At 66.8% G+C, this 482-nt stretch overlaps 1 protein-coding gene across 1 annotated transcript in view; it reads left to right on the top strand.

Moving 5' to 3' along the window:
• Positions 1 to 373: 373 nt before the first annotated feature.
• CLIC3 (chloride intracellular channel 3) overlaps positions 374 to 482 on the top strand; it is a 2494-nt gene continuing 2385 nt past the window's right edge. Inside the window, exon 1 of the mRNA XM_010019608.1 lies at positions 374 to 427. Coding sequence (XP_010017910.1) covers positions 374 to 427 — 54 coding nt within the window. The remainder of the gene's footprint in view (positions 428 to 482) is intronic.

Here is a 482-nt window from a genome sequence, read left to right as displayed (position 1 = left end):
CAGTGCTCATATGGGGCCATGGGCAGCAGTGGGCAGCTCAGGGCTCTTCCTCAGTACACAGCATAATGTTGCTTGTGGGCAGGGAGGGCTGTGGTGCTCTGACGGGGGTGCTGGGCTGGGATAACTCCCCCAAACCAGACCCGCCACAGCCCACCCACCACAGCATCTCCCTGTGTCTGCCCAGCCCTTCCCGACTCTGCCCTGCTGGGGCTGTTTGTCCAGCTGCACCGGGCAGGACAGGCCCGCCTGGGAGCAATGGGGCCCCCGGCATCACCATCGCCTTTCTCTGGCACAGTCCCCACTGCGCTGGGCTCTCCCCTGCCACAGCTGCCCCAAGCCCTGTCTCCCTCAGCACCATTGGGCTGGGGCCCTGATGTCCCCCGGCAGCACCAGGGCCAGCATCTGCTGTGCCATGGTGGCTGATAGGGTGAGGCAGTGAGGGCCCAGGAACTGGCAGGGGCCTGGGGCCCTCCCAGCCCAGG

This window comes from Nestor notabilis, unplaced genomic scaffold (assembly GCF_000696875.1).
Source record: "Nestor notabilis isolate BGI_N333 unplaced genomic scaffold, ASM69687v1 scaffold17478, whole genome shotgun sequence".
NCBI lineage: Eukaryota > Metazoa > Chordata > Aves > Psittaciformes > Psittacidae > Nestor > Nestor notabilis.
This window is presented reverse-complemented; position numbering and strand designations above follow the sequence as displayed.